The 14,263-nt window shown below is 35.3% G+C and overlaps 1 protein-coding gene across 1 annotated transcript; it reads left to right on the forward strand.

The window, feature by feature from the left end:
- Positions 1 to 2,116: 2,116 nt before the first annotated feature.
- On the forward strand, positions 2,117 to 9,886 carry LOC127962552 (uncharacterized). The gene is made up of 10 exons (XM_052562162.1): positions 2,117 to 2,569; positions 2,889 to 3,019; positions 5,760 to 5,931; positions 6,616 to 6,715; positions 6,795 to 6,964; positions 7,144 to 7,277; positions 7,530 to 7,674; positions 8,387 to 8,486; positions 8,760 to 8,853; positions 8,960 to 9,886. The coding sequence occupies exons 1-10, from the start codon at positions 2,491 to 2,493 to the stop codon at positions 9,083 to 9,085; spliced, it is 1,251 nt and encodes a 416-aa protein (XP_052418122.1). The 5' UTR covers positions 2,117 to 2,490; the 3' UTR covers positions 9,086 to 9,886.
- Positions 9,887 to 14,263: the final 4,377 nt, after the last annotated feature.

Below are 14,263 nucleotides of genomic sequence, written 5' to 3' on the forward strand. Positions count from 1 at the left end.
TTGTATTTGTAACATAAGCCAAATAGGAGAAAATTAAAAATACAAATAAAGTAAATATAGGCTGTGACTTTAAGGGATATAAGTAGGCCTAAAACATTTTACGGGTTCGTAGAGGTAAAATGGCTATAAAAACAAATAATTGTCGGTGTCAGCTTTTCATATTAAAGCAATGTTTATACAGGTTTCACATTTATTTATAGGCCTATTTATCTATTTTGTCTAGTGTGTATTTTTGTGTGTTGTATGTATTAGCCTATAAATTTTGTATTTCTTTATTAATTTATCTTTGGGAATTTGCCGCATTTATTTATTTATTTATTTATGTATTTATTTTACACTGCATTGTGTTTAAGAGTTAAAGGGATAGTTCACCCAAAAATGAAAATTTGATGTTTATCTGCTTACCCCCAGGGCATCCAAGATGTTGGTGAATTTGTTTGAAAAAACATAGGCTATATGTTTGAGTTATTTCACAATAAACCTATTGAAATTGTACCTTAGTTTATGCAGTACATTTATTTAAATTTGAATGTTAAAAGTTTATATTGCTCATGTTCTATTCTGTATTGTTAATATAAATCATACACTCTCTGAATAAAAAGTTTGCATTTTATGCATGCAACAGCCTATACTGGCAGTCCCAATTAAGGCATATTGAATGTTAAAATGCATTTCAAATATAAAGTTAAGTAGGTATTATTACCCATTGTACTCATAATAATTAAATACATAATCTAATCATAATCTAAAAGTTCAATTTAGAAGTATCGTATCGGTATTGATATCGACGATACTGGACATTAAAATTTTCAGTATTGTATCGAAAACAAAATATGTGGTATCGCCCATCCTTATTGTGGAGGCCTATGTTTTTTTTTTTATTGTATGTTTTAGCCGTGATTCCCATCCACTTACATTAACAGTTTGTGTTAGAAATGTCCAAGAGGGTCTGACTGCAGACTTGCACTTGCACTCTCAGGCTTGCACTCTCAGACACTTGCACTTCCGCTGGTGAAGTCACTCACAGTCTTTTTTTTTTTTTTTACTTTTTGTTTGAATTTTCCAACATTTTATAACAGTAGCCAGGTGGCGAAGACAAGAAAAAAATAAACTAAATTACAATGTCACTTCTATCGCTACTTGCACTCTCTGCTACCTGTGACACTTGCAATCGACACAAATCGTGCTTGTTGCCAATGGAGACAAGAAGCTGTGGTGGTGAATAAAGGCAACGCGCAAAGTTTCGCGTTAAGCATTTTTCCATATAGAATAAACTGTCTACAACTCGTTTATATCACTGTCTTTGTCCATTAAGCTACATTATGTGTTTTATTTATAATGATTTTCTATAGGGGAAAACGTTTAATGTACAATTAAACGCACTGCGTTCTGTACTCGTCTACTTGCCTGTACGAAGCTGATCCTTTTAAAATCACTTAATGCATTTCATAATGCACCTTCATATTTGCTGGTCTGTATATACGTTGAGTCAACAACAAGACATATATGCTATGCCTGCTGAATTGTCTTTATCATCTTAGTCTGTTATTAGGCCACATTAAGCGTTTGCATTGTGTTTAATCACCACCACAGCGTCTTGTCTCCATTGGCAACATGCACGATTTGTGTAGCTTGCAAGTGACGTCACAGGTAGCGGAGAGTGCAAGTAGCGATTGCAAGTGACATTGTAATTTAGTTTATTTTTTCTTGTCTTCACCACTTGGTTACTGTTGTAAAATGCTGAAAGATTCAAACAAAAAGTTATCAATAGAAAATAATAATAATAATAATAAAGACTGCAAGTGACGTCACTAGCAGAAGCACAAGTGTCTGAGAGTGCAAGTGTGAGAATGCAAGTCTGAGAGTGCAAGTGCAAGTCTGCAGCCAGACCCTTCTCGAAATGTCAGTTTGTGTTCTAATAAAGAAACAAAGTCACCTACATCTTGGATGCCCTGGGGGTAAACAGTTAAACCTCAAATTTTCATTTTTGGGTGAACTATCCCTTTAAGGGGTGTGTTCGTAAAATGACAGGATTCATTAATGTCCCGGTAATGAACTTCCAGTATTTTTTTTTTCTGTTCGACTGTAGTCTTAGTGATTCTTCTTTGATCATTTTCTACTAATTCAACTGAGACGAAATCCGTAATTTATCTCGAAATTTGGGCACTCGACATCCAGACGACTTACAAATCTGTAGAAATGAGGCAATGCCAAACTACTTCCCTTTAATCCATAGAGAGCATGTGAATGTGAGTTCACACACTCCACCCACTGCAGTCTTACAGAGAGTCCGACAGACACCAGACGCACTTCAGCTCTGAGCGCGAGCCTGACAGACGCGTCCACTCTACATCTAACTGTTGATTTATTACGTCGAGTAAAAAAAAGGTAAAAAAAAAAAAAAAGATCGCGTTTTGAGTATATCGACAAAGGATTAAGAGACTTCACTTTGGATTTCAAACGGAATATCCGTTAAAACCTTCCAAGAAGATGTTTCGGGTTTGGGATCTCTCCCTAATGATATGCTTCACCGTCTCGATCATGTTCGTCGGAGTTGAAGGCATTTCAGGTGGGTTTACTGTATTTAAAAATATATATATGTTTCGTGTATTCTAGTCTCGCGCTTCCCTGAAGTTTTCCTATGACAGCGCGTGCGGGAAATCCTGTATAATTCCAGAAAGCGGTGACGTCAGAGACTTTCTCCTAAAAGCCACCAGTGTGTTTCTACCCAAACCTGCTTCTTGTCTCAACTTGTCCCTGTAATAGTTTGTTACTAGTAGCCTACTACTACAAACAAACACCTGAATGTTATTACTGTTACTTTCTTCTTGAAAGTTGTTCCTGTGTATTTCTTCATAACTGTGTTCCACTTCTCTTGGACCACACAGAGCTCCCTCCACCAAGGAACCTGACTTTCAAATGGGAAACACCTTTCACTCTTAATTTGACATGGGAAAAGCCGAAGGATCTTGACCCTGACTGCAAAGTGAACTACACGGTGGACGTGCGCCATTCTCAGGTGAGTCACCGCTCCATTTGACGGAACTGCATTTGCGATCGGAAACTACTGTAGAAAGTCTGTGAACTCATAAAAATGTCTTATATTTTCTACATGCATGTTTTTATCGAGCGCTTTGAGATTTTTTATTTAAAAATATTATTATGGAATAAATATGTGAACTTTGGGATCAGTTTTATGGGCAAAGTTCGAGTTATTGCACTATTGACAGAACATAAAACTGGATCTTCCCAATCAAAGTCTGATCCTCACTACATCTTGTAGTTTTTGTAGTTTATTTTGTGGGTTTAAGATCCAACAGTCTACTGTACAACTAGATTGTCCAAAAACAATAATTTAAAGATGAATATGTTTGTTCTTCTGGAGCAGGTGTGTCAAACTCAATTCTTGGAGTGCCGGAGCCCTGCATAGTTTAGATTCAACTCTAATTAAACCCTTAAGGCTTATTTGAAAGCTATGGTATGTGTGTTGAAGCAGGGCTGAAACAAAATTGAGTTTGACACACCTGATCTGGAGGATATGCTGTACAGTAAGTCTATTAAATGGTTAAATCAGAAATTAACTTGAACTTCCAAAGTCAAATTCCCAAACTTGAATCTCATTAAAAAACCCTGAGATCTAAAGGTCATGAGGAGAGCAATCCCAGCAAAACAAGACCTCCAATTTAGCTGAATTTAAGCCACATTTAAGCAGGATTGGGCCAAATTCCCCAAAGCTAATGTGCAGAAATGATCGGGAGATGTTTGGTGTTTATTGCAGCTCATGGGTCACTCCGGATGCCGAAGGCGAAGGTTCACTTTTTAAAATAGTTTTTCTTTATTTATTGATTTTTCACAGCAAATATTTCAAGGGTTCAAAGCTTCCTAACGCGGATACAATTTCAAACCTTTAAAATAGCTTTGGACAGAACCCAAGAGGACAAAAGGACAAAGGGTCTCCTTGGGCTAGTTTATAATGTTCGGTTAGGAGTTATGCAAGCAGCTGTGACCGGTCTTTACTATATTTAGTGACATTTTTGCCTTCTCGATTCAAACAGTCCTGTAGTTTTACAGATAGCCTTAGTATTTAAACAGTACTGACATTCAATGTGGATTCTAAAATAATGTTATTAAAACCAAATGTGTACTTAAATAAATTAAACAGTTCAGTTTTGTTGTCCCATATTTTTAACTGTTTCATGAAAATGAGTCAAAGCAGGACCGACCGTAGTATAAGTGACCCTGGCACACTTCTTGTCGTACAGGAAGCATAGTTTTTCTCTGTAATCACGCAGTTAACCAGGTCTTAGAAGCCCTGAGCAAACACTAAACTGGAGTTTATAGCGTGTTTTCGTCCATCTGAAGTCAACTGAATGAAAGTAGATCAGTTGGACAATTTCATTTATATGATACTTTATTGCCGTAGCTCTTCCCCACGTAAGCCAAAGTCAAAGTCTAGCTTGGGTTGTTGTTTTTGCTTCACATGTGTCTAGTTTCATTTATGTGTGTACTTATCTCTCTTTGCCCTTTTCCATTTAAACAGCCCTTTCTCCATGTGTTCCTCATTGAGTGTTATGGCACAAGTAGATATTAAGGTTTTATTAAGTCTGCTTAGTCTAACAGTACAACTAATATAAAACATTTTATTTACTTTTAAGTACACCGTGCCAGTCATTGTTTAAATCCTGTAGTGGCCGGGCCAGGCACAACACTCAACTTAAACCGTGTACTTCCTTGCAAAACCCTGTTTTCATGAACTCCTGGGATGATGTTCACACAAAGTAAATGAACTGTAATGGAAATGTGTGCACGTTGGAGCAATTCAAAAAAATGCAAATCGAGGTTACAAATCGAGCCTTTGCAATCAAATGAGCTTTTATCTGATGTGTTTTAGATTCTTACGACACACATTTGAAGCTAATTGTGTTCAAATACTTCTGTACATGTTACACATTAATTACAAACAGCTAATCTGATTTGGATTACCTTTGGTTGATCTGAGTGGTACCTGTGGTATTTTAGGGAATTTCAGAGTTAAACATAGCACTTCTGAAAGGTCACTTCCGTCTTGGAGAACCAGTCGGGTTAGCAAACTGCATGGCCAGCTGTACTGACATCGTGAAGTTTGACACAAGCTGGATTTAATGAGAATAACTGTAAATAAAACCAGTTATTGACATCGACTGAAGTCCTATCATTAGATTAGACCAGCCTAAAACCCTCCTCATACATTAGGCACAATAAGAAGGTTTGGTAAAGCGAGAGGAAGAGGAAACAAAGCGAGTTCTGGAACTCTGTTGTTTGGAAACTTAGCAACTTTATTTGCGATTGTGTTTCTGTTTGTGTAATATTTAAGTTTGAAACTCATTTGAAAGTACTGTATACCTATATATAGATATTCCCTATGTTATGGGAACCAAATGAACTGCTTGTTCAACAAACACTTGCTTTCCAATGTAATTCAGTTTATGCAAAAATAATCCCTAAAATATTTACTTCTTTGTGCCTAGTAAAGTAAAGGTATTTTTTTTTGTTTTTACATAATTTTTGATTGCTTTATCATCTTGAAAAGCTGTAACTTTAGGGAAAATATTCTGGAAAGGAATAATGGGAGGTTTTCGTTAGAAACAAGTGACTCATTCTTACTCAGTATGGAGTAAGGCGTGCACACACACACACACACACACACACACACACACAGTAACACAAAACACAAGTATAAACAGACTGTATTTTACATGAAAACCTACTGTCGCCAACAGGAGTGTTCTGTAACAGACAATAAAAGCCAAACCAGGAGAGTCCAAAGCACCACCTGCAGCTGGAATATCTCCAATGTGAATGGACTGTGCATCAGTGTTACAGTGAACCCTGAAAACTGTGGAAGCAGAAAACAAAGTCCATCTTTGAACATTATCCTCCCTCCACCTACAGGTACCCTGCATGATAACCAACTCATCTCATGTTAAATGCTTTTTGGTACTTTGTCCATTTTTAATCATTCCTTTTGATCTTAAGTCATGGAGGTATGTTTATTTTATTACATTTTATGGTATTATTGGATACAGAACAAACAATCATTTGATGCATTTTACTTAAGAAAAAAGTAACCAAGATGAACAGTTTATATTATTTACCACCATTCGTTTTTTAAGAGCTGCAGGTTTGCAATATAGTTTTCAGCTCTTTACTGAGGCATTTGTCTAAATACTAATCATAGTTCTAATATTAACTGTTAAAGACTTTTTTTCAGTTCTTTGGGGGAATAATAGCATCTTTCCTGCTTTACTCTTGTTTGCCTCACTATAACTGAATCACTGAATTAATGTCATGCATTCACTTACATGTGAATACGGGCGTTCATGTGTTAATGCATTTATGTGCATGCAACTTTGTGATGTCACATTTCATACTGAGTGTCTGAGTTCTGAATGTTCCAGTGGGTTTTCATAGCCCATTCAGTCTTAAAGAATAAAATGCTGATTTTCATAGTCAAGGAACTCAAGCATTAAGATTCACTTCTTACATAATCCACAGGTTAATGAAATATTCATGAATTCATCTAATTTTAAAATTCCAGTCTTTGGACTTGATTTTAAATCTGCACATTTATTTCAGTGATGCTGGTGACAAACCGGAGCTATGAGTATTCCCATAACAAGCTGAGGTGCACTTGGAGTCCTGTTGGTGTAGTCAAAGACCTTGGTTTTTATTACTGGTATGTAACTCTCTATTTTTACCATTGTTTTGTATATTTCCTTTCATCTATACATTGGTTATTAACCTGTGTGTTTCAGGTCACCTCAGAAAGAGACAGTAATAAAGTGCAATGATATGGAGACTGGAGAATGTGTCATATACGATACAGGTCTCAAGGATATGACGAGCATGCACTATCTCTTCAATGGCACTTACATGGGTAAACCTGTAAACAACACTTTCATTGAAGAGGGGACAGCACATTATGGTAAACATGCACTTTTTTAAAAACATGCACAGTTGCACACTTTTCTAAAATACAGCATGTTGCGTTGTCTTCTTCACAACAGCAAATTATTTAAGAAAAAATATAGTTGATTACATGCCAATCTCCTGTCTGTTTGTTTCACTAATTAATAGTCTCTTTTTTGGGGGCTTCCTTTGCAGTGAAACTAAAAAAACCTCAACTTACGATCCAGAGCGACGGGCACAGTCTACGTTTTCAGACAAACCAATCAGATTTAGAGGAGTTTGCATCTCACTGCTACAAATACAAGTACACATACACAAAGTGTGATAAGGTAAATCATCATTCTCACTAAGGATTTAATTGCACATTTAACTGCCCTCTTGTGATGTTTAAGAGTATAGAAAGAATGAAAAGGACATTTAAACAATGCAATGTGTATCAACACACATTTATTAAAGCATGGCATTGGCAGAGCTATTATTGCACCATGGAGTGTAGCGCATAATGTCATGTCAAACAAAACAGCTTCTTATATTCTATGATTTGATTTTCTGATCCTATATTTTTCTGTTGTGTTTTAAAGAATGCACAAGAAAAGGAGGTCATAGAAAAAACCAACTATGAAGTGGACTATGACTCAAACTGCAAGTACAAAGCCAGAGTCCAGATCATCTTCTCAGACAAATGTGGTGCAGGGATGAGTGACCCCAGTGATGAGGTGGAATACGGTACGTCTGGGCCTAGCAATCGGCATCATATTCAACTATGATAATCACTCTGTTTAGACTGATAAAGTATTAGAAATGTAAAATTCAAATTTTATGGATATTCCTCATAGTAACCAGAAACCTGCATCAAGGATACAACAGTCAAAATAAAAAGGCATGCATGACAGTTTTAGATTCCTGGACCATTTTAGTCTAGACTGTACTGTATATAACATAAAGAAAAATGTTAGTTTTAATAAATAAAACAACTGCCACAACTTGACGAAACGCCCTAAAATAATAAACTCTACCTTCAGATTTGACTTGGATTTGCATAATGATAATCCACTTCATTTACATTAAGTTTGGGGTCTGCAAGATTATGCTCACAAAGTCATATCAAAGTATTGGATAAAGAGAAACATTTTAAGTAACCGTTGTATATTTTGATATGTAATTTTCAGCATCATTACTCCAGTCTTCAGTGTCACATGATCCTTCAGAAATCATTCTACTATGCTGATTTGCTGCTCAAGAAACCTTTCTTATCAGTGTTGATGTCTTTTTGGGGAAAACAATTTTTTTTTTTAAAGAAAAGCAAAATCTTGCTGAGCCTAAACTTTTGAAATGGTAGTTTATTTAGAGTTACTTGCTTCACATCCTGCAAAAGAAATGTGCTTTCCTCTGATCTTTGACACCTGAACTTGAATGTTTTCCTTGCTCTGTGTCGTAGGTGAGGACAGAGATCCACATTTGCCTGCGTTTCTGGCTGTCATTATTATTCCGCTCATAGTTTCCTGTTGCCTGATCGTTTCTCTTGTGCTGCTCAGAAGGTGAGGAATGATTTAGATTTTCATTGTTCTGCTCTTCTCTTAAAAAGAACAAATGTGAAACAGTATTAATGCTTCATCATGTTTTATATATTGGTTATTGTGTATTTTTACGATTTCTTAATATCTTATTTGTATGTCCTGTGAATCACAGATACTATTGAACCATCTTAAGTACTATACTAGTACTATATTTATTAAGTACTATAAATATAAAACTAAATAATAATTGGGCCTGGAATGAACTGAAATCTGAATTTGCTTGTCTTCCTTCAGACATAAAGACATCATATTCCCAAAAATCCCAGAGCCAACACTTATCTTCAAGGACATGCTCATCAACAACATTAGGATGCCGGAGGATGCACGGGTAATTTGTGCAGCCAATAATCTTTTATTAGTTTCACAATCAGAAAGCTTTCAGATTCACACATTCCCCCATTAAATATCTGTAATTAATATTCTTTCTCCATCAGAGTCCTACAGATGGCAGACTGTACGTCCCTATTGAAGAAATCGTAGCAAGCAAGATAAGTCTTGAACCTGAGACACCGCTTTTACCAACCACAACAAATGCAGGGATAACAATTTCTGATGAGTGAAAATCTCCAGTACATCAGGAAGGACTCAGGGTGAACTTAAAACCTACACTGACAGGAAAATGTCTATGCAAGGGGGAGTAAATTCATATTGTCTGTTTCATCTGCTGATGAATAATAACTCAGGCTCCACCTTTGTTTTTTTGAATGGACTTCGACCGCACTTATTGCAGTTGCCAGTAAAATTGCTCTTCTTGGCACAGCAGTGGCTTGTTTTCATTGAATGTATTGTGAAGATAAGAAAAGCAATCAACAGACTTTCCTGGGGCAGGTTGGTTGGCTCTGATTATCTGGTTATGTGAAGCTCACACTGTACTCACTCGGTGTATCCAGAGGCCGGAGGACATCATAAGCAGCTTCATTCAAAATGATAGAGGACCACTGCAAAAAGGTCCATGGAACGAGGAAACTTTGATCTCTTGCACACAATTACTGAACTTTTTTATGCTTGTTTGTACAGCCGCATTTATGGACTTGTGGGTGTTCTTGCACATAGTTTACAAACTTCATGTACTGCTACAAATAATTTTGTATAAAAAGAAAAGAAAAAAAAAACTTTAAAGAAATAAGGTTTTCTATACACTGTGATTTATGTATTAAAGTGTGATTTACTGTATACCAAAATGAAAAATGTTCTTTACTCTAAATATGTATATCATGTTCACAGTTTTGACTAACAAATGGATATAGACAAAATAATGGATATGGAACATCACATAACAACTAGGCATTCAAAAAAAAATAAAGTTATATATATTTGTATAAATTGTACATAAAATTAAATATATACCTTAAAAGTTAAAATTGTATTTGCATACTTTCTGTTTCATGTCAAGTTTAAGTAAACAGTATTTTCCTGTAATTAAATTGTTTGCATAACTGGGCACACTGTTTAGAAAAACAAAAACAAAAAAGTGGTCACGCTATATTTTAAGGTCTAATTCTCACTATTAACAAACCATTAACTATGACCTTTGCTTCAATAAACTCTTAAATTGCTGTTGATTAATAGGAGCATTCTAACAAGCAACTAGAAGAGAATTGTTCCTAGAAAGTGTTACCAAAAACGTTTGTTATCAGCAAAGGAAAGACTAAAAAAGAAAGAAAATACATTTTACAACGGATAGCAACTACGATAAATATTTGCATTTCTTAATCTAAATTGAAAGCGTTATTCAAGTTGCATAAATTACATTGGGAGTGTTGTCAACTAATTTTCAGGGGAAGTTGCTAAAGGCAGGACAATTTGTTGCTGAAAGTTGCTAAATGACGTTGTGGTGACATCATGTGATCACAACGCAACACTACATTGAATACACAGATTACTCAAATTACTTTCTTATTAACTTGAAAGAAAATTCACATTCTGAACAATTATATTTTTAAGCAGTGTATTGGTAGTTAGTATGCTAAACAGAAAAGTCTGTATGGGGCACAATTTACTGTTATTTTGAAGGAATTTTCTGTATTGATTTTTCACAGTTGTTTATGTAGTTTTTATTTTTTTTTACCTGAATATAAAATTATGCATTGCATTTTGTGTTTTCAGGTTGCAACTTAAAAGTCCCCATGAAATCTAAATGTAAGTATTTTTAACTTTTAGTATTAACATGTTAGCTTTAAGCTGGTGTGTTCCAAAATAATGACAAAATTCATATTTAGGAGATCTAAGCATTCAAAACTTATGGTCTCTCACTTCCACAAAAATGGATCACGAATTTTCATGACATCATATCACACTTAATTTCTCATCAAATCTTCTGTCCAATCAAATGCTCGGTAGAATCCGAAGTGCCCGCCCCCTACCCTATAAATAAACGCTAAAGCCATGCCTGAAATCGGTCACTTGTTCACAGAATTAGTATTTTCTGTACGGTCCTGGCAGAAAATGTTCAGTACCTTTTCTATTTTTCTACATTGTTTTAACTGATCTGATCAAAACGTGCAGGTACAAATTAATAACAAGATGTTATCGTAAATGAACGATTATTATTGGACAATTGCAACTTGCATCAAGTAGCAACAAGTTGGCAACACTGAGGAAAGTTGCTAAAGGAAGGTCGATTTGTTATTAAAAATTGACGTTGTCATTGACATGGAAGAGAAGACAATGCTGAATAAAGTCATAGTTTTTGCTATTTTTGGGCCAAAATGCATTTTCGATGCTTCAAAATATTCTAACTGACCCTCTGATGTCACATGGACTACTTTGAAGATGTTTTTCTTACCTTTCTGGACATGGACAGTATACCATACACACAGCTTCAATGGAGGGACTGAGAGCTCTCGGACTAAATCTAAAATATCTTAAACTGTGTCCCGAAGATGAACGGAGGTCTCACGGGTTTGGAACGACATGAGGGTGAGTTATTAATGACATAATTTTGATAATTGTGTGAACTAACCCTTTAATGGCCTCTCTGATTGTCAACACTGAAAAAGCCTTGAGGTTTGCGGCCTTCATTAAGGAGGGAGGTCTAGTGTCTAACTCCCGTTTCTGCGGTTGCTGACGTGCCAAGACGTGCACACCGGAGCTTATGGAAGGCAAGACAAGTTTTCTCCTTTCTTCTCACTTCCCCTGGGGCCGCATTCAAGCTCTTGAAGAGTGCTACGTAGACCAGGTTGACTTTTCAACTATGAGTTGCAGCCTACCCCCGAAGCTCATAATTCTAATTCTTTCGGTTATGAGCTGTATGACGAAGACATGCTGCCTACAGAGGATTTAGTCAGTTATTTGTGCAGTTCTCTCCCTCCAAGTGGACAGAAGAAATATTTAGGTATGCCACACCTGTGAGGTGGATGGATTATCTCAGCAAAGGAGAAGTGCTCACTAACACAGATTTAGACAGATTTGTGAACAATTTTGTGTACATAAAAAAAAAAATCTTTTGAGTTTAGCTCATCAAAAATGGCCGCAAAAGTGTCTCTTGAGCTCGTGTGAACCACAGACCGTATTTTAGTGGATTTAACCAAATTCCCATTAAAAAAAAAAAAACTTGACCTTGGGATAATGGAACCAGAAGTGCAAAAAGTGAACTTGCTTCCGAGTTTTTGCCTAAAAAGTGACATCATAGTTCCACCACTCTATTGAGAACTGGATTACTCATGATGTCATGAAAGTGAAGCCACTGCGATGCCATATTAGTATCCCCCACTATTCCAATACATTACACTGAATGAATAGGAAATCATACAAATTTAATGAGAAATCATCACCTAACAATTCAGCAATTTTAACTCTTAAATATCCATATACATTCTTACAATACAAACAACCTGGGAGTAAACAGTTATTTATTTTAATGTCTGAAATTTCTCCTGCTCATTGTGAAATCTTAAGATTTATGCTTTGTAAAACAATTTCACATATACCTTCATTCGCCTAGTTATTCATTGTTTATGTAATCTTGTTATAGTGTTTTTATTTGTACAGTAGGTTTAATGCAAATGTCGCAATGATTTCATTCAAATCAATCGTTTTGAAGCAGGTAATGATTTAAACGGTGGTTAAATTGATTATTATTTAGCAAATACATAACATATTTGCGCAGTCTTGGAGGGTCTGAAATAGATGCTGCTCAATCAGGACATTAAAAATAGGCCAATACATCATAATTTATTCAGAGAAATAACTGACTACATAGCCTACAGTGCGGATTTAAAGACAATAAGCTTTTTTTCCAAGATGATGCATTGTAAGCTTTACATTTCAGTACAACAGAACATTTATTGTACTAGTTATTCTTTGTATATTCAATTCAGTTTCTTATACTAATACGTTCATGTTTTATAATTCCTGAATAATTACGTAGGCTACATAAAGAACTTGGCTTTATTTTGGATCATATGTGCTGGATCAGTTACCTGTGTTGGCAGTGCAGTAACCCCTTACTGCAAAACACAAGACCCAGGTGGGATGGTTGGATCTACATCTAGGGGGTGGAGATTGGTAGATTTAGGGGTGGGTTTATGGATCAGCGGGTGGAGACGGGTAGGTTATGTAAGTAAAGTGAGAGTTGTGTTCTGCACTGCAGTGAGGAGTCAGGAGTGATGACCATATCCAGCAGTGAGCAGAAGACACACCCACCTTTAAATATTATATTATATCATATTATATAATAGGTATGAATATGGTTTAGAACGCAATGAGCTATGCAGTCATTTATATTTAGATCAGTGGTCACTACATCAAATCTCAGCAAAAAATCTTATTCATGTTCACTTAGATGTGTTCGTCAAATAATATAAATACATTTTATTATGTAAAAATATAAATAACTATTTTTAAATACAACATTAAATTATTGAACACGTTTTTAAGCCATCACAATTGTATTATTCGCTAATAAACTAGTAAAACTACACATTCTGAACAATTATAGTTTTAAGCAGTGTATTGGTGGTTATTATTATTAAACTGAACAATTGTAAATAGCAGCTAGCCTAATTCACGTGATGTGTGTACTGCTAGGTATCTTCGGTTTCCTTATTTTGTGTAACTTAGATGGAAATTGTGTGCCTTTTTATTGTTTGACCCACTTATCAAAAGTCATAAAAAATAGCCAAATAATATATATATAGCGCGCTGGAGTTCTAATCCAGAGGCTCGGGTTCGAGAAATGCAGTGCAGCTCTCTGATGGGGCATGTTAATTGCTCTTATTGTGTATTTAGTACACATGTAAGATATGAGTATAACATTTTAAGGCTGCTTCTTACCTTTGTGCGTTGACTAATAGGATACTATAGGATAGTGTAAAAATTGTAAACCCTGAAAAATGAAGAGCATTTTATATGGACTGAATAAATGAATAAAAATTCAGTATCCAATCACTGTAAATTTACATGTCTCAAAAAAAAAAAAAAAGCAAAGAAAAAAGGATTTGCTTAATTTATTTAATTAAACCCTCTCTCTTTCTCTCTCTCACATGCACACACTGGTGAGTGGTGACAATGATTTCAAATTAAATTGCTTTAATATCTTATTCTAACCCTCTCACATATGCGCACATCATTTTATTTTTATTACTTTTAATTACTGTTTTAATTTCTAACATTTCATTTTGGCTGAACACAGTGATGCTGAGACAGAGGACAATCTAAATTAAATTATTTAAATAGTAAATATTATTTAAATAGCATTATTAATTAGCATAAAGTATGCCACCATATATTATAAATTG

Source organism: Carassius gibelio, chromosome B7 (genome assembly GCF_023724105.1).
Source record: "Carassius gibelio isolate Cgi1373 ecotype wild population from Czech Republic chromosome B7, carGib1.2-hapl.c, whole genome shotgun sequence".
Classification (NCBI taxonomy): domain Eukaryota; kingdom Metazoa; phylum Chordata; class Actinopteri; order Cypriniformes; family Cyprinidae; genus Carassius; species Carassius gibelio.

What these genes read in the sequence shown, in the direction of transcription:
- LOC127962552 (XM_052562162.1), top strand. Translation starts at nt 2,491, where the DNA reads ATGTTTCGGGTTTGGGATCTCTCCCTAATGATATGCTTCACCGTCTCG. An exon ending in CAGTGATGAGGTGGAATACG is followed by an intron (nt 7,675 to 8,386) that starts GTACGTCTGGGC and finishes TCTGTGTCGTAG; the next exon opens with GTGAGGACAGAGATCCACAT. An exon ending in GGATGCCGGAGGATGCACGG is followed by an intron (nt 8,854 to 8,959) that starts GTAATTTGTGCA and finishes TTTCTCCATCAG; the next exon opens with AGTCCTACAGATGGCAGACT.